General features: G+C 45.4%; 3 protein-coding genes across 4 annotated transcripts; 1 reads left to right on the forward strand and 2 right to left on the reverse strand.

Moving 5' to 3' along the window:
- Nucleotides 1-202: 202 nt before the first annotated feature.
- SART3 (spliceosome associated factor 3, U4/U6 recycling protein) lies at nt 203-14,179 on the reverse strand. Its single transcript, XM_010720244.4, has 19 exons — nt 13,988-14,179; nt 12,489-12,615; nt 12,099-12,203; nt 11,635-11,819; nt 10,648-10,753; nt 9,787-9,911; nt 9,436-9,591; nt 9,006-9,144; nt 8,545-8,652; nt 8,044-8,121; nt 7,900-7,958; nt 7,115-7,224; nt 6,691-6,803; nt 6,303-6,379; nt 5,729-5,900; nt 4,593-5,041; nt 3,999-4,151; nt 2,198-2,385; nt 203-1,592 (listed from the first exon to the last, which is right to left on the reverse strand). The coding sequence occupies exons 1-19, from the start codon at nt 14,162-14,164 to the stop codon at nt 1,412-1,414; spliced, it is 2,808 nt and encodes a 935-aa protein (XP_010718546.3). The 5' UTR covers nt 14,165-14,179; the 3' UTR covers nt 203-1,411.
- Nucleotides 14,180-14,416: 237 nt separating this feature from the next.
- On the forward strand, nt 14,417-16,650 carry ISCU (iron-sulfur cluster assembly enzyme). Its single transcript, XM_085238276.1, has 5 exons — nt 14,417-14,545; nt 14,622-14,735; nt 14,960-15,070; nt 15,806-15,884; nt 16,104-16,650. Exons 1-5 carry the CDS (start codon nt 14,459-14,461, stop codon nt 16,193-16,195), a joined length of 483 nt encoding a protein of 160 aa, XP_085094402.1. The 5' UTR covers nt 14,417-14,458; the 3' UTR covers nt 16,196-16,650.
- A 2,461-nt stretch (nt 16,651-19,111) lies between these two features.
- TMEM119 (transmembrane protein 119) lies at nt 19,112-21,796 on the reverse strand. 2 transcript variants are annotated; one of them, XM_010720201.4, is made up of 2 exons: nt 21,642-21,796; nt 19,112-20,546 (listed from the first exon to the last, which is right to left on the reverse strand). In XM_010720201.4, exons 1-2 carry the CDS (start codon nt 21,794-21,796, stop codon nt 19,829-19,831), a joined length of 873 nt encoding a protein of 290 aa, XP_010718503.2. In that variant the 3' UTR covers nt 19,112-19,828. The 2 variants fall into 2 exon arrangements, with proteins under 2 accessions (XP_010718503.2, XP_010718504.2); XM_010720202.4 differs by having other exon boundaries at nt 21,637-21,778.
- Between the last annotated feature and the right edge of the window lie 141 nt (nt 21,797-21,937).

Genomic DNA, 21,937 nt, shown 5'->3' on the forward strand with positions numbered 1-21,937 from the left:
CAAAGCAGATTGAGATCTCATGTTGCTGCTTCATACTGAGTGGTCAGCCCAAGCTCGTAGCACAGAAGCAGATGCACACTGTACTACAAACAAGCTCCACAGGAGGATTCAGGCCCTTGCTCTGTTACCCACACAACTATTTTACACAGCAAAAAACCTACAAAGCAAACCAAGTAAAGCCAAGTCAAACAAGCACAGAAAGTAAGCACTGAAAATAGTGTTTATTTGCAGCAGTGCTTATGTTGTACAAGTGAACTCGGTGCTGCTCTCCCCCTCACATTCAAACCCCACACGTGCTGACTTCCAGTTAGCAGCATTTTTAGATAAGCAGTAATATTTCTATCCAAGATCATGTACCAGGTTATTTTCAAGTCTGAGGTGATTACTGAAGTGGTTTCAAGATACTCATACTAAATGGAATGAACTACTTAAAGGTATGCAAGTGACACTGTATCTCAGCGCACCTGAGAGGTGAGGTACATCAGTATTAACTAGCTGCCATAGGATAAGTGCAATTCCAACACCCACATTTCAACAAAAGCAACGGTATTTATAGAAAACCTTTGAGAACTTGAGTTTAATAAACTGTGAAACTTCAGCGTGCACTTCACATTTGTACAAAACCATACAGAAACCACCTGCAAAAGATAGATGAACTAGCTAGCAAAAAAAACTAACAAAAAAAATGGTCCTCAGCAAGAGCATGTACAGCTTTCATGGGGAAAAAATACCAGGTCTAAGTATTATCTCATGACACTTAAAAATAATCTGAGTGTCTTTTACAAATACACAATATAAAAAACGGGTCAACTTGAACAGAACATTAACTGAATACATATATATGTATATTGTGTATATACATATACACAGAAATGTATAGAAACTCTCCCAGTACTAAAATAGGCCATTGTGGTGAAGTTACTAGCATTTGCCATCTAACTCTTAATGGAAGGAGATCAATGTGTGAACATGTTTCGGTGTAAAATGGGTCTGTCGTCAGAGAGAATGACTGCAATCACAATCTGAGCTTCTGACCAGTGGATCTCAACCAGGTAATGGCTAGGCCTTCACATTGCATCTCATTCGTTAATGAAAGAGAAATATCTGTAAAGTATTCAGAAAACGGTGTGGCATCCAACCTGTACAGGAAATGTTTCCCCCCTCATTACCCTCAATATGAGGAATCACATAACGCCATTTTACCAGAACGCAATATAACTCTTTGCTCTTAAAAAAACAGAGGAAAATGGATTTGTTCCATCCTACACTGATCTTGATGAATGCAGTAGTCCAGAACAGTATTTACATGTGATTGTGACTGGCGTTCTCTCCTTGCTAGCATAAGGACACAACATGGCTTCCATAAAGGCATTTCACATTTTACCAGCTCAGCTGATTGCTGACCATTTGCTCACTTGTTCAGTAGCATCTTGGCAAAATCAGCGTTGGACATCTTTTTAGGCTCCTCAGTGCGTTCAGATGAAGCTGCTGGTGAATTCTGGACCATCCCATTCTCAGCCTTAGCCACAGGATTACTCTGGCGTTGCAATGCTCGAGGCATCATCGAAAGCTGTGTCCTTCCCTTCCCTCGCCTGGAAAGCAAAAAATGGCACTTAAAAACATCCTCATGCTCTATGAACATACTGCTTTAGCCTAGGGAAACAGAAAGGGCTTTGTTTGCTCCAGGGAACACTCCTTAAATATTATTCTTGCCGCTTGTTTCAGTAGTAAGCAGTGCAAAGCTTACACTGGATGCCCTTTGAAACAGCATTCCTAAGCACTGACAGAAAAAAACGCCCAGCAGTTTCCAGAAGCTGAAGCTCCATGTTTTATCTACAAGGCAAATACAGTGCAACAGCAATTGCAAGCAGCAAGAGCACTTGGGAGGAAGGAAGAGCAGCCTCAGAACACATTGTGAACAGTCAGCTCTTCGGAACGAGAGGCTGTGGAAGTTAAAAGGCTCAGGTACAAACATCAGATCACAGGACATCCAACTCTTGGTCACTACAGACCTATTTCTATTGCTAATGTAAAGAAGAAAAGTCTACTTTTCCATCAATCGATTATTATTATCATTATTTAGTACCTTTTAGATGTTCCCTCACATTCTAGAGGGAACTCCTACGTTTCTGCCTACAAAGAAACCCAATGTTTGCTTTCTAAGCACCGCCAAGCTGTCTCCCTTGCCAGCACTCACGCTCCATAAATCTGCCGTGGTACTGCAAACTGGGAGGCTCTGCCTGCCTCAGCCTTGTCTGGCAGCTTTCGGAGAGGTGGGTTACTGATTGCCACCTTGATGATGTGTTCCTTAATTGTCAGGCCATCCATTTTCAGCACGGCTTGCGAGGCCTGGGCTTCGTTTTCAAATTCCACATAGGCCAGGCCCTAAATAAGGAAAAAGATAACCCACGTTAGTTTTAGTGCTTCTTCCTCTGTGTGACAGCTGGAATGGAAAACCCCATACAGAAAGTGGAACTAAACACGGCCACAAATCCCAGTATTCTTTAAGACTAACTAAAGAGAAGTTCTTACCTATGCAAATCTATAACCTGCATTCTTTCTTCACATACAATTTGTGGAAAAGGTATTTAAAAACAAAATCCCAATAAAATGTAATGAAGTACTGCCTCAGCAACAAGGCTTTACTTCTAAATATACATCATACATATATCCAGGATAGATCTGATACTGGACAGATTTGCATTCACAGGGGACGAAAACAACACATAAATCCATGCAGCTAGAACAGAAAGATCCACAAAAACTCTTCTGTGATTTTCCACTCTGCTACACTTTGCATCTACAGAAAGAAGCCCACTAACATAGGCCCACTTTTGTTTCATGGGGAGTAAAACCCACCCCAAGCAGCAATAACAACACAAAGGCACTGCTTTTAAGAGACTGGAATCACTGCCTCCAGAACAGAGACTGGTGACAACAAAAGCCTTCTTTGCAGGAAATGAATCTGTGTTGCTTTCACAAGCTAACAGCTGCTAACCACCTGCTGCTGGTACACCTTGAGTAATGGTGTCTTGTTTCCAGCAGAGCAAAGGAAAAAGCCTCCTCTTGGCATCTGCTGTGCCAGGCTGCTACCAGGCAGTGCACTATAGCTGGGAGGCATCACCTCCCAGTTCTCTTATTGCTATTCTGAAGATCCACTCAAACCCTTATGCTGTGTTTTCAGATTATCCAGCTTCACAGGACTGGAAATACACCAGAATTCATACTGCATTCAATTCTAGAGTATTTATTTGTGGTTTAAATAAAATCACAGCTCTCACAGCAGAGAACATGGACTACACAAGGCTTGGGATACCAAAAGAGAATTCTCCAACAATATGCACCAACAGGTCCTTCAAATATTAAGTTAAAAAGAAGTTAAGAATCCAATTTAAAATGCATACACATCACCACCAGGATAGCAGCTGTTGGAAGTGCCCGACATCCAGACAGGGCAGAGCTTTCAGGTGGAATTTTGGCAGAACAGCCACTGGTTTAGTTCTTAGTTAACAAACACCCATTTATTCCAGCATGGAAATAACACCTGTCAGAAAGGTGTCTCATTTTTCACTGGCAAATCTGAATGCAAATTGCAGCAGGTGCTCTGAACAATAGCATCAAGAAACTGAAGATAGAGGAGGAAGGGAATCAGTTACAACGAGTGAACTCTATCCACTCAGTTACCTCAGAAACAATTGTTCTTTGCAGGTTTACTAATGCCTCTTTTTTACTAAGCTGAAAATGCTGTAGATAATCTTCCCTCCTACCCATTTACATCACAGACTTTTCTTAAGCAACTGAATAAATATTTCAGAAAAAAAATCTCATTGTCCTCTTATCTGTTGGCATAAAACCACATTGCGTTGTATAAAGGTTGACAATAATAATTATTCAAGGCATTTGCATTAAGCTATAAGACCTACTTTTTGTATCCAGATTTTATGAAGTTTCTTTTTGAAGGATTTCATTGAAATTAAGAGTGCATTTATGATGCCTACCTTGGGTTTTCCAGCTCGGTTAGTGACCAGCCTAATGTCTTTCACATTCCCATGGGCTTTACATATATCTTCCAGCTCTTCCTTAGTGCAGGAAAATGGCAAACCAGATATAAACAGCTTGTGTTTCTCCAGTGTGGTACTATACCTGAACACCTGAAGAAATTAAAAGGCTGTTAGTTCTCAAATCAGTTAGAAACAAAGGGAATTTCAACCTATTATAAAATACTCAAGCGTTTGAGGTTATATTTCTGTGATTAAAAATAACAACAACCCATTAAAGCCATGAGCAGATTGACAGTGATGCTCACTTAGGAAGCTGGTACATGGTACATCACACCATTAAGGTGCTCAGATTATTCAAAGATTCATAGGAATCTGCTAACATCAATCCTAGTTTATGGCAAAATCACACAGTATACAAGAATTCCTAGAAAATGCTGAGACATTACCATTCCCAATTAATACAAGATGAATTCACTTGATGCAAGAAGTCTGGAAGCAGAATGTTCTGCTAGCTTTCCAATGCAGTCCCACTATTCGATTTACTCCTTATTCCAACATATTCAACATCCTATTGAAAGAATAAAAGTTTACCTTAAAGTCTGGATTCTTGTTCTTGTCAACACAAGGAGAAACAAACATGGGTCTTCCCTCCACAACTTTACGATCCAGCCCAAGAGCCTGGAGAGCAGACTTCTCATCCTTGAACTCTACATAGCAGTAGCCCCTGAAAGTCCCCTTGTTGCTGAAAACTGGACGGATTTGTGCTACCTCCCCACAGCTCTCAAAGAGCTCTTTCAGTTTTACTTCAGGATCTGTCATGTTGTAGGAAAGGTTGCTGACGAAGACGGTAATGTTATCTTTGCTGCTGTCATGCAGAACTTTTGGGACGTCTTTTCGGCTGGTGGATGGCTTTTCCTTCTGGTTTGTGGAAAGATCTGGTTTCTCAGGTCCACTTCTTCCAAACAGCCCAGTTTCTAACTCCATGTCTTCTTCGAGAAGCAAACCATCACCATCTCCCTTATGTCTCTTGCTGGGTTGCTCTGCAGATGAACGGAATTGAAAGACTTAATAGAAAAGTCAACACCATTTCACTTCCCACTCAAATTAGTTTGTCCTCCATTACCAACACAGAATCTGGAAATAGCAAATATGAATGAAATCAAGAACACAATGACAGATCCCACAGACAAAACAGAAACCTCCCTCTGGCTCTTATTAATAGCTGATTATTTGACCAAGACAGCAAGGACTTAAGTGGAAGCACCAATGATACTTTTTCTGTTTTTCCATCAGTTACAACTACTGACTCATGTTCTGTCTAAGAGGTCCTTTATTTAAAAAAATTTAATATCTTAAAATCTCATTATCACCTTCCAAAAGACTGCTACACAACCGAGCAACCCAATTTAGACTGATGACTCTGCGTCATTTGATGAGTTGAATTGTAAAAAAAAAAATAATAAAAACCAACACATTATTTATCTGAAATAAAAAAAAATGTTTTAAAATCTGTAATAGTTTTTTTTAAACATTCACTTCTGGCCAAAAAAACATTTTGTCTTGTTTTCACTTCATGACATAATGACGATTTCCTTGGAAAAAGAGCACCTGAAAAGACAGCAGCTCTAAGGGCAGTGATGGCACCTCCCCATCTGCCTTTAACCAGGCAGACACCTGGTAACACCTGTGACCAAAAGATTGAAACTTTTTTTTTTTTTTTTTTTTACCTTCTTCCTCTTCTTGTCCCCATTCACCCTCATCATCATCATCTGCTTTGCGCTTTTCTCCAATCCTATTTTTTTTAGCCTTTTTGGAAGCTTTCTTTTCTGCTCGAGATTGTTTTCGTTGCTCAGCTTTCTCCTCCTCCTGCCTTGCCAGAGCAGCTTCTTTCTCAGCAGCCTAAGAACATGCAAGATTTTTTTAGGTGATTGCAGATTACAGAACATTCTCATATGCTATTTTTTTCTGTTTGTTTTTTTTTTTGTTTCTTCACTCAACTTGGAAGGTTTTCTCCTAAGCTACATTACACAAACTAATAGGATCATCGCTGAAAGCACATCTCAATTGTCTGCTCTTAGAGCTTTCCTGGAGTGCTCATGTTATTCTTGTATTCATCCGAGTGCAATATAAAAAAAACAGCATAAAAAATAAATTAATCACATTTTAAAATGAAAATCTATAGTTCTGAAGCTTTAAGACAATTTGGGCTTATCCACATGAACCAACGTTAGAAATCTGACATTCATAGCTGATCAGCAGGTATTTCCAATAAACTGCTTATGTGGTTCACAAAGTTCTGACCTTTGCTCTCTGTTCATTAACACGAGCTAATCTGTTTTCTGTTTTCTGAACAGCTGCATCCCAGTCTTCCAATGTTCCTAAAAGATTAAAAAAAAAAAAAAAAAGCCTTGTATTCAGCCTTCTGATAAATTGGAAACACAACACTAGAAAAATATGAATCACTGAGTTCTGTCATGATTCATGACATTCTAAACATAAATGAACAGCCTCCAAAGAAAACAACATCTAATCAGAGCAGAAACCTTCCAATTTGTCATACAGCATCAGAAATGCACGGAAACATCCAACTAATTTCAGCTGTCTCTTAATTAGTCTAGAGAAGGGAAAGAAGTTCACTGTCACTGTACACTGACTACACTGTAAAATGAAATGATGTGCAGTTTGTTACCTTCTATCCTTTCCAGTGTGAGCAGCACCTCGCAGACATGCTCTGGATAGTCACTTGTGCACTGCACTGCTCGATGCAAGGCCTTCCTGCAGTGCTGGGTGTCACCATGAGCTCTACAGTGTAGAAAACACAGCAGTAAGGAGCCAATACTCTACATGGTGACTGCAAAGCAGGGCTGTTAACTATATTCTATTTAAATCCTTTCCCTCCATCACCAGCTAGCTCACACTACGCTTTGTCTCTGCAATGTTTCTAAAGTATATTCCATAGACCTTCTCTGATAACCTCAAAAGCATATCATAAACCCCGAAGTACACCTTTGCTGAGCACACTAGACTTATCTCAAACAGATGAGCAAAGTAAGAAAAGGTTACACACACACACACACACACACACACAAAATTCCCTTCAGCCAAGCTCTCACCTTTCCAGGTTATAATATTCCAGCCACATGTTAGCATACTTGGCATTCCCTTTAGTCATAATGTTGTCCCAGAGCTCTCTGGCCTTCTGCATGTTGTTACATAAGCGGGCCTGAAAAGCAGAACTCAACACGTTCAGTACAGTTTAACATTATTTGTTCAACACCACATCCCTCCCTGCCGTCCCCATCATCTCCTCACCAAGCAAGCCAAAGAACCTCAAGAAACCCCAAAAATCCATAAACATAAAAACTCAACCCACCTAACTAAGCATACAAACCCAGCAAATAGAATTAAACACCTAAGGTCATCCTATCACTGAGTAACACCTCCTGTGCCCACCTGCTGTATCGGTCTCAGTTTCTGGATCTCACATGTAACTTCATTTTGGTCATTATAATGCATTGGAGATAGTTGTTTCTGTCTTTATTCATTATTGTACCTAATACAGCACATTGATACCAGTACTAGTTTGAAACTAGCTTGTGTAAGCAGCACTAAATTAGGGAGAATTCAAGGCAATTTTCAGAGTTAAGTATTCAGCTCCAAGGCACCATGGCTCGTCTGCTGATCTGTGACTTTCTCTAACAGACTGCTGTCCTCTCCGGGAGGTCCTGCCTCAAACCTGAGGCTACATTATGTGTAGGAATGAAAGAAGAAAGATTTACTCACTGAAGTTACAGAGACAAAATGACAAAGTACAAGAAGATTGCCTGCAATAGCTGGAATGCTTAAAGAGAAATTTCCTCTGGTCTAGCAATTAAAATAGAAAAGATAAAAGCATCACCTCAACCCTTGCCCAGTTCTGCATGATAGTACAAGATGGATCTCCACTTTCACTGAAGCCTGGGAAGAAAAATACTGTTTGTGAATGGCTCTTGGAAAAATTATTCTGAACAAAGCAGGTGATACATTGGATGACTGAACTTACGCTCTTCTACTTCTTGTTTCAAATACTCCACAGCACGTGCAAATGAAGATCGCAGCTCTTCAAGTTCTTTACTTGAGTCTTTAGAGAAGAGAAAGAAATGCCTTAATATTACCATTTTCATTTCTCATCCCCTAAAGCCTCTTCACTAACACCCACGTATGACTTTATTTTGGCAGGAAACGAAGCAGGTACAACTCACTACTTCAGTAAAACTCACTACATGCAAACTAAAAAAACCAGCAACAAAATTTAACACAAGCAACAAAGCCCATCAAGTAGCTAAAACATAAATCAGAGCATTTTTGTGACAGCATCATCTATTCTTTCAGCAAGGAACTGCTCTAAAATAGTTGATATTTAATAGACAATAATTGGGGGAGAAAGTAGTTTTTGTGAGAGATACAAAGCTTGTGTTTTTCTGTATGCTTGTTTTTAATAGCAGTTCTGTGCATCTGAAATAGTGGCAGTAAACAAATGTATAGTCAAACATACTGTACGTACCTTGTGTAAAATCCACCCTTCTTCTTAGGTAGTCAAGATACGCCTGCCAGATTTCTACATAGTCTGTTGCCTGAATAAAGCCTGCATTCAGAGCCTTTTCAAACATTTCTGAAAGAAATGGAGAGAAAAAACCCACATACATGTACTTCCTTTTCCATTGTATTTCAAAGTATAGGACAAAGAAAATACAAGAAGTCCTGCATACAGTGAATTAGCTAAGAAATTCAATGTAAAGCCAGTTTAATTCAGCAGTGTTCAAGCAAAGCTGAAATGAAGCGCTTGCTCAGAAGTGAAGCTGCTCAACCAACACAGCTGTGCCTTAGAAGCACACTGCTGTAAATTTCATCAGTTTTAAGACTGCTAAGAAGGGTTGCAACGAATTCTACGGGTCACACATCATTTAGAGCACAGCAAGCAGTTCTGCACTGTAAAGAAATTTTGTTGAGATCATCTTTCCTTACCAGAAATAATGCAGTGATCAACTCCATGCCTCTCCATTGCCAAAAGATACTGAATCCAGAGCCCAACTGTCCAAGGACAGTTCCTGACAGCACGGTCATGAGCAGACAAAACCAATTCTTTCACTTTCAGCTGCCGGTCCTGAGATAATCACACACCAAAGTTTTAAGCTCCTATTAGCCAAAAACCCCATCCAACATAAATATCAGCTTAAAAAACTAACACCTTAAAAAATATATATATTTTATATTTGAAAATCTAAAGACGGGATCGGGATTTTAGATTCTATACACATAAGAACTCAGTGAATGCCCTCAAAACAGAAAGGAGGAGCAGAACAAACAATAACTCTGTGCCACGTTAAGTCTGGGGAAGACATAAACAAAAACCCACAAGGAAAATAAAACCTCAAGAGTTTTTTTCCTTCCTTACCAAATACTGATTGTAGCGTGCCCACAGGTCTGGTACAAGGCAGTTCTCAGCCAAAGCTCTCTCGTAGATCAACTGAATGCGAGCTGGATCACCAGCTTTCATTTCAAAATCAATGTAAGCTTGGTATTCTGCTAGCTTCGGTGTTTCAGCACCCAGCTATAGGACACGAAAAATAAAAATCTTCTAAACAAAGCATGATTCAAACAGCTCAACTGACTCAGTAGCACAACATTTCAAACCTGAACTTGGCCTCTAAATATCAACAGCTCCATCAGTTTTAGTGCTGGGAATTACACTCCAGCTTTTGATTTAATTCTTAATTTTAAAGGAACGTGTAAGTAACAACATTACCAGTGCCTCTTCGTATGGTTTACACTTCTCCAATTGCTGTAGAGCTTTTTTGTAGTTCTTTATTGTTGTTTCTGGTATTGGATCTTCGGACCATTCCTCATACTCAGCATATGAAGCCTCCATATCTGTTAAAACAGACACAAAATCCCATCACTAATTCACTCAACAGGCTAAATAATCATAATTCAACCTCTGCTTGATTCTAATGTGCTTGTGTTTCTGTTTATAGTTTTATACCTTAACTGTCAGACATGATTAAAGGTTCCAGACACTTTCAGCTTATAGGTGTAATTTGAACAAAAACTTAGGACAAGTTATTCAAAATCATTAGCTCTTACTTTACAAAACCAAAGTTGTAAGATTTTCCCAGGGCTTTAAAGAAGAAACCAACCTAGATTCTTTCAATGGGCAAATAAAGAAGTTTAACACCTACACCACCTTTCTCCTGTATGCAGACAAAGCAGCAAGAAAAGGGACTTGAGGAGTTTAAAGTATGAAACCGATTCAGGAGGACTATCAATCCAGCTGTCAGCATGTATCATTTACCTGCCAGCCAACGTTTTTACACAGTGAGCTTCTCAGCTGAATTCCTAGTTCCTAAGGGTCATGCTTTGTGCCAATTACTTGTACTTTAAACAGCCTGAATGACCTCAAACTATGCACCATGGAAACAGATAAAACGAACAAATAGGAAATGTGCATCATTTAGGGGACGCCAAAAACAGGCAAACGTAGCTGATTCATTAATACCCAAGACAGCTGCAATTCGTGTGGCTCTACTAAAAGAATAATCACAATTAATGCCTACTTTGCCATAATACAGTTTCTCCATGCCAACTCCCCAAGCACACAGGCTCTCACCTAACAGTGGGATCCCCAGCTGGCGCCTGAACAGTGTGTGGATCCTCTCAAGCTGGCTGCAGAGCATCTGCTGCTGCTCAGGCGACGGAACGCTGCCAGGAGCTGGCTGCAAACAAAAGGATCGAAACTGAATCAGCTCCCTCAAGCCTGAGCTGCTGGACATGAGGGGATATTGTTTATGGGTTGGGGATCTGGGCTCCAAATGACTACTACACGATCCTTGAAGAACATACACGGCCAACTTGCTGCTGCAAAAGCTAAAACTTGGAAACTGCTAGAGTCAGAAGCTGATAAAAGTACAGAGCATTCCCCAGTGAAAGCAGACACGCTGGGAAATGATAACCTGGAAAACAACAAACAGCAAGTGATCATGCCACTTCACAAACCTACAGATAGGATTTCAATAAATCCCTGGTGCTTGCAGAGATGATTTAAGACTCCAGATTCTTTTCTGTTTACAAGCAAAGAGTATTTTGCCATTACTCTTCTGCTTGGGCATTTCATTACTGATCAACTTCCACATCTTATGTAGCAAGCTACGAGGAAATAGAAATATTCACATTCTGGTCATCTTGCAAAGTCTGACATTTCAAAAAGAGTGAAACAGTGAATAAATTCAACACTGAGGTGTAAGGCAGCCTAGAAATGCAAACATGATTGATTATGGGCAAAAGCATTCACTGGAAAGAATAATTATGCTTAATAATGAAGCTACTTATTCTTGTCAGTTCAAGCTGAAGAAGCAGAGTAGTTTTGCTTCTGGATATAAGATTTGATGAACATATTTTAACACACCTCCACTCTTACATCAAGTAAACACACAGAACATTTTTCCTAAACCAAACAGTCAGTTTCTACAGCCAAAAAGAAACAAGTGAGTGACACCACAGCCTCTTTTCTCCAAGGAGACTGATGATGGAGCAGCATAAGACTTCAGAAGCTCCACCACAACTTCTTACTGACAGCAGCCCACCAGACCAGCCTTACCTGTGCTGTCTCCAGGATGGCATTCTCAAACTCACGGTAAGCTTCCCATAGAGCTGTTCCTTTTGTCACATGCAGTCCAACAGCTGTCAACGCTCTCTCAAATATTGAGCGAACTTTCTCAATTCCTCCTTCCTGACCAATGCCTCCAATGGAATACTGGGCATATTCCAGCCAAATTTCAGGACCTAAACAAAGTTATTAGAAACGGGTGAGCTAATGTCCTCAAAAATAAAAAGGCAGCTCAAATACTTATCAAAGACATAATCGTTTATTTGCTATTCAGTGTAGTAGGCCTTTAAATGGTTTTCAACTCCTATGCTTCAGAAAAAAAACGACACTCAATTCTAATATTTTTATTCAATTTCTGCATTACAACATAATGAAAAAACTTTCCTCAAAAAAGAAAATCATAACCTGAAGGCAGCAAATTTTATAGCACATATTAACACACATTAAAAACTTACAGATGTAGTCTTTCACAGCTCTCTCAAACAGCTCATAAACTTTCTCTCGTTCTGAGATTTCAGAAGCCATTTTTATCTCATCCTTCAACCAATCCAGCCAAATTTCTGAAACCAAGAAGTTTACAAGTCACCAATGCTTGGAAAAAAAAAACCAAACAAACCAAAAAAAGCCCTCATTTTCAATTTTCTTTTTACATTTTTGGTTAGTTTTTATTAACAGGCTTAAAAATGGGGACAAAGACAATGGGGAGAAAAGAGCAATTTTAAGTCCCCGCATCTGCACATAATTAATTTAAATGAAAAGTTTGGTACTGATGTCTGGTGATCTCCATCATCATCACACTGATGATGCTTACTCAGTATCAGCTGCAAGGAGAAGCAGCTCTATACCTTCTGTAAGTGGGAAGAGTTCACTCATCTTCTGCCGAGCTCTTCTGAGCTTCACCAGCTCTCCCTCCTGGCGAAGCAGCTTTATCAGATCCAAGTGGCAGTTGTAGTCAAAAGCATTGATGGAAAGCTTTAAAAAATAAATAAAGTTTTTAAAGGCATGCAGAAGTCAGAAAATATTTAGCAGAGCAGAACTTCACATTGTTTCACAGCATGCAAATCCCCTCACCAGTTCATAGCATCACTAAGGCTGCAAAAAATCAGTATGACTACCAAACCCCATCCCAGCCCACCCCCACCACACCGACTAACTATATCTCCAAGTGTCACATCTCCATGTTCTTGAACACCTCCAGGGACAGTGATCCCACCACCTCCCTCAGCAGCCTGTCTCAATGCCTGACTGCTCTTTCAGAGAAGCAGTCTTTCCTAATGCTCAACCACAACCTCCCCTGGCACAACTTAAGGCCTTCACCTCCTGTCCCATCACTGTTACATGGGAGAAGTGACCAACCCTCACCCTGCTACAACCTCTTTTCAGGCGGTTGTGGAGAGCCATCAGGTCTCCTCTGAGCATCCCCAGCTACAGACTAAGCAATCCCAGCTCTTTCAGCCTCTCCCCAAAGAACTTGTACAGATCCTTCACAGCACTGCTGCCATTCTCTGGACACACTCCAGGGCCTCGATGCCTTTCTTTTAGCAAGTGACCCAGAACTGAACACAGCACTTGAAGTGCGTGGCCCTCACCAGGGCCGAGTACAGAGGGACAATCACTTCCCTGCTCAGTTACACAGAATCACAGAATTGTAGGGGTCAGAAAAGACCTCTGAGGATCCCTCAGTCCAACCACCCCACAGCAGGTCACACAAGAAAGCATCCTGGTGGATTTTGAGCATCTTTAGGGAAAGAGACTGCACTACCTCCCTAGGCAGCTCGTGACAGGGCTCTATCAACTTCACAGTGAAGAAGTTCTTTCTCATGCTCAGATGGAACTTCCTGGGTTCTGGTTTGTGCCCACTGTGCCTCGTCTTGTTGCTCGGCATGGCGACCCGTCCTCCTGACTCCCACCCTGACAAGTACTGCTCTCCCAGCCTTCTCTTCTGCAGGAAGGGCAGCCCCAGGGCTCACCAAAGAGATGCTGCAGGCCCCGACCACCTCCCTATACAGTCCTCCCTATGAGATCCCTTTTATAAAAGCTGAGCTTTAAAGTTCTGCACGAAACTGAACTCTCAGCTCCAAGAGCCCCCGGGTGCAGACAGCGCTGAGCAACACCCACAGAGCCCTCCTCAGCAAACGCGTTGTAATTCCTCCAAAAATCAAGAAAGAGACCACCATCGGAGTTTATTTTCGACGTGTAAGAGCTGCTCACTGAGGCTCTCTCGCCCTCGAGCGAGGAATAAAAAGCGAATTAAAAGGGACAGCTCGCACTGCCGGCGCCCAAAGGTGACCGCATCACCTCCGGAGGCGTTTCCAGGGCAAAGCGGGGCACGGCCAGGCCCCACCTGCTCCTCCAGCCGTTGGATCTCCGCCTCGTTCTCCTTCTCCTCATCCTCGCCGTCGCCCGACGAATCCGAGTCCCCCTCGTCCTCCGAATCGCCCCCCGACTCGGGGTCGCCCTCTGCCATGCGCTTCTCCTCCTCCGCCGCCGCCGCCGCCGCCTCGGCTCCCGCCGCCGCCATCTTGTTGCAGCTCGCCTCGCCGCCGGCCGCGCTCCGCCAGCCGCCGGGGTTGGCCGTAGCGCGCCTGTCCCCAATACTGCCCACTTCCCACAGCCAAGAGCGGTGAGAAGAAGGAAGAGAAACTCTCTCGACGAGGCTCCGCGCTTCTCCGCGCCCTACAGCCACAAAGAGCTGCGCAGCTCCTCGTGTTGCCCCTTGTAGTCTCGGCTGCGGCGCAGGCGGCGCCGCGGACACCTCGGGGCCTTGACCGCCAGAGGTCCTTAGGGAGGGCTGGGGGTGCGCGCCAGACGCAAGATGGCGGCGCTGAGGGTGGCGGGGGCGGCGCTGCTGCGGCCCGGGCGGGGGGCGGCGGCGGCGGCGGGGGTGGGCTACCACAAGAAGGTGAGGGGCGGCGGGGAGGGCTGTGAGGAGCCGATAGTGGCTGTTGGGGACTGTTAGTGATGCGTTCATCTCGCAGGTGGTGGATCACTACGAGAACCCGCGCAACGTGGGCTCTCTCGATCGCAACGCAAAGAACGTGGGCACGGGCCTGGTGGGCGCCCCGGCCTGCGGCGACGTCATGAAGCTGCAGGTGAGGGGAGCCTGGGGTGCCGCTGCAAGGCCCCAAGTCGCAGCTATCTCCCATCCTATGGCTGTGACGTAGATTTCCCCGTCACGCCCCTCGGACCCTAAAGTCCCTCCCCAGGTCCTAAAATCCAAAAACCCCCAGCCCTGAAATCACGCTCCTATCCCTAGCCCTGCGTGGGTGGTTGCTGTGCTTTGTGGAGCTGAGCACCCCTTTCGACATTCCCACAGGTGGAAGTGGATGAGAATGGCCGCATCGTTGATGCTCGCTTCAAAACCTTTGGCTGTGGCTCTGCCATCGCCTCCAGCTCGCTGGCAACAGAGTGGGTGAAAGGGAAAACGGTAAGGGCTTGGTTTGAGGGTTATGGTGAGGAGCAGTTACGTATTCACACCTACCCCTGGGATCAGGGAATTAAATGGGTCTAAGAAGGTCCGCTCCAAGTGTTAGGCACACATAGAAAATCAGAATGCAGTTTCATACTTCCTGGCCTAACTTCTGAAGCAGCATTTGCCTTTTCTGGGAACCTCCAGTAGGCTATGAAAAAGCTTTCTGTGCTACACAACAATCAAAAATAGGTAATGAGCACTGATTCTGAAAGCACTTGTATAGTGGAATGTCTTTCGGTGACCTCCATGTTTTTGGCATTTTGACAAGCAGAATGATTCTGTATTACGATGGAAGGTAAACAGACCTAGAACAATCAGTGGCAGTAGTGTGCTTTGGTTTATTAACAACCATTGCACGCTGTGAGACAGTCCTTATATTTCACAGAATCATAGAGGTTGAAAGGGACCTCTGAGTATCATCTAGTCCAACTCCCCTGCTAAAGGAGGTTCCCTACGGTAGGTTGCAGATTTGTTGCTTGGCAGGGGCAGAATAAAACAGGTATTGCCAAAAGGCTTTTCTCATGCTAGAACACCATCAGCATCTTTTACTGCCTTCTCAGAGTGTCATTCTGGTTGGTTCCAGAGCTTTGAAGGACACTGGTAGCAAATGCCTTTGTAGCGTGTGTGTGTGCATCATATGTATGTGTGTATGCAAAGTGACTGATAACTTACCCTACCCATACATTTCAGGTTGATGAAGCATTGAAAATCAAGAACACAGATATTGCAAAAGAACTTTGCCTTCCTCCAGTCAAACTGCACTGCTCTAGTAAGTAAAGAATCAAACGAGTTTGCACAGATGCTTTTGTATGTTTTCCAAATAAAGTTTCTGCACACATAACAGCTAAGGCTGACCTACAGTGGTAGGTATTGCTGGCTGCTACTGCTTGTACTGCTTTCTTTGTTCTAAGTGACTTGTCATTGTTCTTGAAATGTCTGTGAATGACCCTTGTAAAAGACATTGTTTTGTGCTTTTTTTTCCCTCTAGTGCTGGCTGAGGATGCAATCAAGGCTGCCTTGGCTGACTACAAGTTGAAACAAGATCCAAAGAAAGGAGAGTCAGAGCAGAAAGCAAACTAATTCCTAAATGGACTGTGGAGGTTGTCCTCATTCCAGATAAATTTGCAGTGCAATTATTCTAGCTATTAATAGAATCCTGTGCACTACTCAAGAAGCTGTAAAATGCGCACAACTCAACGCACAATGTGTCACTGCTCATGTGTGTATAGCCACCCTGGTAGTGCTTAAATGACTGGAACGTGGGTATTTCAGCAGCCTTTGTCCTGTTGGGACTGGTTTTGAAATGTTAAAAGTGAAGGACTGCTCCATTGCAGGGCACCCCAGTAGCTTCTCAAGAGAGAAAGAATCCTGCTGTTCCAGCATTGGAAGGGCTGCACTTTTTTCTTCTGGAAATGTATAGTTTTACCTAATGTTTTACAGAGTTTGGTGGGAAACAATGCCTTGGTCTTTATGTAAGATCTGCAGGTCACTTTGTAAATCATTACAGTATATAAATTTCGAGTGGTTTGTCTGCAGCTGTGTTGGAGTTTGGTTTCACAATCTGTGACCTCTCACATGCTGTCTATCCCCTGCATCATGCTGCTCTGTGGGAGGAGCTGGGATGCTTCAGCAGGCACTAGAGGGCACTGACTGTGTGACTGTGGGAGATGAGCAAATAGCAGCTGTGGTTGGGTGCCAGGAAGCACAGACCCGGCAGCATTGGCAGGTCTTGTTTGTGCTCATATCCTCCAATAGCAGGAGAGTTAACGTTGGAGCATCTTTTAAAAGCATTCAACCCTTCAATTTGCCAAATACTGTTAAAAGAGAATAAACGCACGCTGAGGATTCAAACCCAGAATGCAAATAGCTTAACTGGGATGTAATACTGAGGGGAAGCTCCCTGGAAGACCAGGAATCAGTCTGTACTTTCTGGGGATGTCTTCTGAACTTCCCCCATCCCCTCCAAAGCAGAGCTAGCAGTCAGTGTTCTTGTTACTAAGCCAGGGACAGAAGGGGATCTTTATCTGCTGCAGGAGCTGGTTTTGGATGCGATTTCTGACAGCCTCTGTTGCCTTTAGTAGTTTTAGGGCTGGATTCTCTTCAGCTGTGGAAGGAAATTCAAAAACACAGCCTGGCAGATATCTCACCTGAGCATCTTTCTGTGCACAGCTAAAGCTGCTTAAACTGCTTTGCTGGAGAGGTGAGTTGTGGAGAGAGCAGGGGTAATGCTCACCAAGTGGAGGATTTGCACGCCCACCACATGAGCTGGCTCCCTGGGAGTGTGGGGCACAGCATCATTTCAAAACATAAGTATTTTATGGCCACACGGCATGGCTTACCCTCTGTTCTTCAGGCCACTGTGTTCCCCTGTGCCTCACACTGATGGCTGTTTTCCAAGGGAGTATTGCCACAGATCTTCAGATGAAAAGATAATACACTTGAAAAACCTTCCCTGCTCTTACAGATTTTAAACATCCTCACCCCACCCTATCTTCCTTTCCAGTTTTCATACCTATGATGTTTCACAGCTGCATTAAAAACAGTGTGTCTGAAAAACAAGTGGCTCATTCTGGTTTCTGTCTGCAGTGCAATGATTTTTTCAGTGCCCTGATCTGCCCAGCAGGACACGTGTTCTTGCTGCTGTGGTTTGTGGTGCCTCAGCTCAGCACCACCCTGTGCCCATTCCTCCACATACTGCTGAGCTGCAGGCTGGACTCTGGCCCTTGGTGTTGCCCCTCCTGTAACAAGGAATGTGCATCGTTCCCTGGGAGCAGCTGAGTGGTTTGCCAGTCAAAAATAAAGAAAGAAGGAAACTTCAGCCACCCACGTGCACTTTGGGACAGAATGGGCTCGTTGTGCTCACAAGAGCCCCTCGGGCAAAGAGCAGGGGAGAAGATAAAAAGCCAGCACTCGCTTTGTGCTGGGAAAGCATCTGGATGGCCGCGTTCCCACTTGCACTGTGGTTGTTACGGGGATCTGGTGGGGCTCTGCTGACCTCTCCACTGCCCCGAAGAGCACTGAGGAATGAGGTGGGAATCTCAGCGGGTTGCTGTCCCACCCCTGCTTGGGGGAATCCTTTGGTTTCCCTGCAAAATATTGTCAGCTGGAGTAATGGAGATGCATAAGCGTGGGGTTACACTGGTAGAAGGATGCAGGGGTGTTGAGTTATGAATATAAAAGCACACAGGGATGTGAGGTGTAAGGATAGGTGACAGCAGATATAGTTGCTTTAAACCCAAGAAAGATAGTAGTCACAATCCAGTAATAAAGAAAGAATTGTTTACCCCTTTCCAAGAATCAGGGCTCATCAAACATGACAAAGAAGGCAATCTCCAGGTAGAGATGCTTCCTTTGTGGCTGCCAGTCCTTAAGTGAGGTCAGGCGGGGTGGACCCAGGGTTACATAGGTGAATTGCTTCCACCTGTGCTCCCAGGGCTGGCTACACCCCTTCACCAGGTGCTCCATCATTGGTTCAGCCCATTTCCTAATGCTTCTCATACATCAGGATACAGGAATGTGCTGCCTTCCTGGTACTGCAGACTCTTGCCTTCCATCAGCACATCCTGCAGGACAAAGCACATGGCTGAATTCTCAAAGCAAACCAAGATGAGATCAGGAAATAACCCTGTGTAACTCTCTCCAGACAGGATCTCAGGCCAGAGCTCTGCACCCTGGCGAGGCAGCGCCATGCCCTCCCCACTCACACTGCTGTGTGACTCTAGATAACGGTTTCTGAGAATTGTATGCAGATTGTGCAAGTGATAACTGTGTCCCCTGGCCCTGAGGGTGTCACCAGCAGCAAGCACGCAGCTGTAGGGAGCATAACTCCGGGAAGGATGCTGTTATTATTTTCTAAACAAAATATTTTGCTGCTTGCTGCAGTGCAGAGCCTCCCTTGCCCATCCTGATGTCCCCAAGCACTGCCAGGGAAGGATGGCACTGAGCCCATGGCTTGCCTATCCTGACAGCTCAAGAAACACACATGAGAGGAAGAAATGTGCATAGTAGATGTCTTTATTCATAGCAAAGGAGGTTAAGAAAATAAGGCAAAACTCCAGCTCCTCTCTGAGCTCTGTTCACTGTGCTTTCCGACGGGTCTGTGATATTCAGGGCATACAAACAAAAGGATGGGGGCATTGTCACTGCATCCTCTTCCTCCTGCTAAGATTGGTTAAGGTTTTCCCTTCTTTTTCTCACCAAAACAAGTCCAAAATGCCTCCAGTCTCCACAAAGCACTGCGGGGGAAGGGGGGGGGGGCTGGAAGAATGGGATGGGAGCAGCTGATCCGAGGGGTCTGCAATGTCTCCAGGCCACCATAGAAGGTCTGAACTACCAGTAGGTCATGAAGTCATGGGTCATGGCACCTCCATGCCCCATTGCCTGGGTGGGGGCCAGGATGCGATAATGAGCAAAAATAACATCTGTGAGAAAGCTGTGCGAGGACGGTGGGGAGACCCAGCCTGGGTTTTTTCTTTATTTCTGGGGGGGATCCAAGGAAAGCACCCATGGAGAGAGCACAAGCGATGGGTTTAGCTGCACTGAGTTCCGCAACAGCCCAAAGTGCAGCTCAAAAATAGCCTCCCATGGCTGCATGGGGTCAGGGGGAGGTAAAGGAAGGGGAGTGGGGCTTCATCGGGGCTTCCTCGAGCCTCCACGTTCAGGTGGGCGGTGAGCAGGGCCGCCAGGAGCCCGGCTCCTAGTCCATGGTTGGCACTAGGTGCTGGGAGAGCCATCTTGGGCCTCCTTGCCCTCTGCGCTTGTTGCCTCTGACCCCACTCCTTCAGCATCTTGATTCAGGGGATGGGGCTCAATGGGTGGCTCGCTGCCTTCTTCCACCGTGGCCTCGTGCTCTCCCTGGGCACCGGCCCCATTGGTCAACGGCACTTTATTGGGAGATTTGAGGTTCTGGGCTGCAGCCAAGATGTCAGCCTGCAGCTGCCGGCCACAGTCCAGGGGCTCCTCAGCGTCAGGGTCCGGAGCCTTCTCAGGCACCTCACTGAAGTCCCGAGGCCCTCCTGTCTTATCCCGTTGGTCCACGTACTTTTTTTTGGGGAAGGAGGACGGGTAGTAGGCTGAGGCCTTGTGCTTCTGCCGCACGATGACGGCGGCGCAGATGATGAAGAGCAAGACGAAGGCCAACGAGCCCACCACCACCACCAGCAGCATGTACTCCTTGAAGAAATCCACCAACCCATCCAAGACATTGCCCGGCGCTGAGCTGTTGGTGATGGCTGTCCCCACCGCGTCCCCCACTGTGGGGCCGCTTCCTGGCGTCACGGGTTGGGCGGGGGGCACAGCAGAGGCCTCCTCTCCATCCCCGCTGCCAACACTGGGCTCGTGGAACACAGCCACGTGCCGTGGGGCTGCCGAGTGCACTAGGGCCACCAGAAACACCAACAGAAGGCACGCGGGCAGCTGCATCGCCATCGCCCTGCAGAGAGCAGGGGGACAGCAAAATGTTAGGGCTTACTGGAGGAAAAACCCAAACCCCAAGCAAAGACTGCGTCACATTGACCCCAACCCAAGCAGTGCGTTAACCCCCAGCCACACACAGCTAAAATTCTTCAAGAAAAGCAAAAATGGGCTTTGGTTTGCTCGCTGCAGTGGTGGTGAGGATAAGCAAAGTTTGTGTTTGTTTTGCAAAGAGGCGCTGTAAAAATAGATGGAAAGCAGCCCAACGCGATTGCTCAAGTCCTGGGGACGCTGTGTGCGCGACGAGGTGACCAGGGTGAGAGCCAAGAGCTGGCTGCAGGCTGCCTTCGTCTGGTTTGAAAATTCCTGAAAATTGAGGTTTCCAAGTGGAAACTCTGACACAGACGGAGCCGCCGCATTTCCCAACGCTCGTCCCAGCGCTGAGCACTCCAAACGGTTCCCAGTCTGAGCTCAGCTATAAATAGGCTGGCAGGAGCTCAACCGGTACCGGACACAGCACATCCCCCCAGGCCCATCTCCCATCCTTACACCCCCAAATCCCAACCAGCTTGGAGTTTTCTCCCCCAGTCTCAGCCTCCAGCTGGAGCTCTTGGTGCTCCAGCTCTCTCTGGCTGCAGAAATCTGGTTTGCATTAAAGCAGCGTGTGCACGGGGTGGGAGGTGGCCCTGCAATCCCTGCTGGAAGTTTGGGGGATGCAGTTTCAGGATTGGGGCGCTCCCATGTCCCAGGAATGTGACTTTGTTTGCAAAAGGAGCCAGCAGCTGTAGAGTCAATACACGAAACCCAAATGGGTGACCATTGCTGTCTCATTGTCCCCATCCCCACCATGTGGCCCCATTCCTGGCTTTGCCACACCAACACAGACGCAACTCTGCTTTTCTATAGCTCAAGAATTTGGAGATTTCGGTGCTGTGCAGACATGCTATCCTCCAAAGCATACAGACAGCTGTGGCCTCATCCTGAACCCCAAAAGCCATCAAGCCACCCAAAAATTGGAGTTTGAGCAGAAGAGAGCACAAAGCATTAGAAAGTGGGAGCTTTGGGGAGAGCAGACTCCATGCAACAGACTCGGGGTTCAGGGGGCTCACCTCACCGGCGCTGCGTGTCTGTCCCGCGCTCCTCTGCCTTTCTGCACCGAGCCCTGGTCACGCTCCCTCCTCCTCCTCCTCCTTCTCTTCCTCCTCCTCCTTCACCCGCCGTAGCCCTGAGCTCACTGGCTGTGTGCGCAGCAGACCAGCTTGTTCTCATTAGGGCCGTGTTGGGGAGGGAGCAGGGGGAGGCTGGAGAGGGACAGGCGGCCCCCAGCCCACTATGGCTCCCTCCCAGTGGGGCGGCCCCGGGCTGGGGGCTGCTCAATGAAGGGAGTCACCTTCCCCGCACTCCTTTTTG

The sequence above is a fragment of the Meleagris gallopavo genome, chromosome 17, assembly GCF_905368555.1.
Source record: "Meleagris gallopavo chromosome 17, MGAL_WU_HG_1.1, whole genome shotgun sequence".
Lineage (NCBI taxonomy): Eukaryota > Metazoa > Chordata > Aves > Galliformes > Phasianidae > Meleagris > Meleagris gallopavo.

What these genes read in the sequence shown, in the direction of transcription:
- ISCU (XM_085238276.1), top strand. Translation starts at nt 14,459, where the DNA reads ATGGCGGCGCTGAGGGTGGCGGGGGCGGCGCTGCTGCGGCCCGGGCGG. An exon ending in GGGTGGGCTACCACAAGAAG is followed by an intron (nt 14,546 to 14,621) that starts GTGAGGGGCGGC and finishes TTCATCTCGCAG; the next exon opens with GTGGTGGATCACTACGAGAA. An exon ending in AGTCAAACTGCACTGCTCTA is followed by an intron (nt 15,885 to 16,103) that starts GTAAGTAAAGAA and finishes TTTTCCCTCTAG; the next exon opens with TGCTGGCTGAGGATGCAATC.
- SART3 (XM_010720244.4), bottom strand. Translation starts at nt 14,164, where the DNA reads ATGGCGGCGGCGGGAGCCGAGGCGGCGGCGGCGGCGGCGGAGGAGGAG. An exon ending in GCTGGGGATCCCACTGTTAG is followed by an intron (nt 9,912 to 10,647) that starts GTGAGAGCCTGT and finishes CTGTTTTAACAG; the next exon opens with ATATGGAGGCTTCATATGCT. An exon ending in GGGACAAGAAGAGGAAGAAG is followed by an intron (nt 5,042 to 5,728) that starts GTAAAAAAAAAA and finishes GTTCATCTGCAG; the next exon opens with AGCAACCCAGCAAGAGACAT.
- TMEM119 (XM_010720201.4), bottom strand. Translation starts at nt 21,796, where the DNA reads ATGAGAACAAGCTGGTCTGCTGCGCACACAGCCAGTGAGCTCAGGGCT. An exon ending in GGGACAGACACGCAGCGCCG is followed by an intron (nt 20,547 to 21,641) that starts GTGAGGTGAGCC and finishes TGCTCTCTGCAG; the next exon opens with GGCGATGGCGATGCAGCTGC.